Below are 908 nucleotides of genomic sequence, written 5' to 3' on the forward strand. Positions count from 1 at the left end.
ACCAATCATGCTCATTCGCTCGGTAAGCAGTGAATTTTGGAATACAGCCTAGTTTGAGTGGCTCGTGAAAATGTACCTTACCGTTTATCGCATACCGCGCTACATGTAATCGCACCTTAATGCTCTAATCGCGTCCAGTGTGCAGTAGATGGCAGTAGGCAAAATTTTTTTCTGCCTTTCTGTTTTTCGACATTTTGCGACTGGTATGTATCACATGGAGAATCCGCATTTTTTGTAATAATCATTAATGACGCAAACGTAATGTAATAACTGATTAATTATTGATAATTTTCCGGAGTGTGAAAGTGTATTATTTTTAGGCATAAGGTACAAGTGAAAATATTTTATGATCGGAGTGACTCGATTACTATCTGTTGTTTCAGTGATAGCCTAAACAGAACTCAAAATGTCTATCCGACCGGTCTATCGACCCAAAATCGTGAAAAAAAGAACAAAGAAGTTTATTAGGCATCAGAGTGATAGATATAATAAACTCAAGGTGGGTATTTTTCGTTTTGTCCTATTCAACCAAGTGAGCATGTTCGTAAAGTTTGGTTATATTGCCTACGCTTTGTATATTATAGCATTCATTTCTGCACACTGTTATTTAAAACGTTACATATTTATGCATCTTAATTACTTAAACTTTTATTCTCCGATAGATTGAGCTTTCCAATTAATTATCAAATAGTTTAAAAGTATATACAAATAATGTCGCATACACTTTGCAGCGCAACTGGCGTAAACCAAAAGGTATCGATAATAGAGTCCGCAGGCGTTTTAAGGGCCAGTACTTGATGCCTAGTATTGGTTATGGTAGCAACAAGAAAACGCGTCACATGTTACCAACTGGTTTTCGCAAGGTGCTTGTACATAACGTGAAGGTAAATGTCACTTAAAAAAATCTT

General features: G+C 36.1%; 1 protein-coding gene across 1 annotated transcript; it reads left to right on the top strand.

Moving 5' to 3' along the window:
* Positions 1–132: 132 nt before the first annotated feature.
* LOC108720193 (large ribosomal subunit protein eL32) lies at positions 133–884 on the top strand (the record flags this gene model as incomplete). Its single annotated transcript, XM_018446229.1, has 3 exons — positions 133–203; positions 384–499; positions 732–884. Coding segments are annotated over exons 2-3 (246 nt in total), but the record flags the coding sequence as incomplete, so codon positions are not given.
* Positions 885–908: the final 24 nt, after the last annotated feature.

The sequence above is a fragment of the Mycetomoellerius zeteki genome, unplaced genomic scaffold (assembly GCF_001594055.1).
Source record: "Mycetomoellerius zeteki isolate Tzet28-1 unplaced genomic scaffold, Tzet1.0 C4345782, whole genome shotgun sequence".
Taxonomy (NCBI): domain Eukaryota; kingdom Metazoa; phylum Arthropoda; class Insecta; order Hymenoptera; family Formicidae; genus Mycetomoellerius; species Mycetomoellerius zeteki.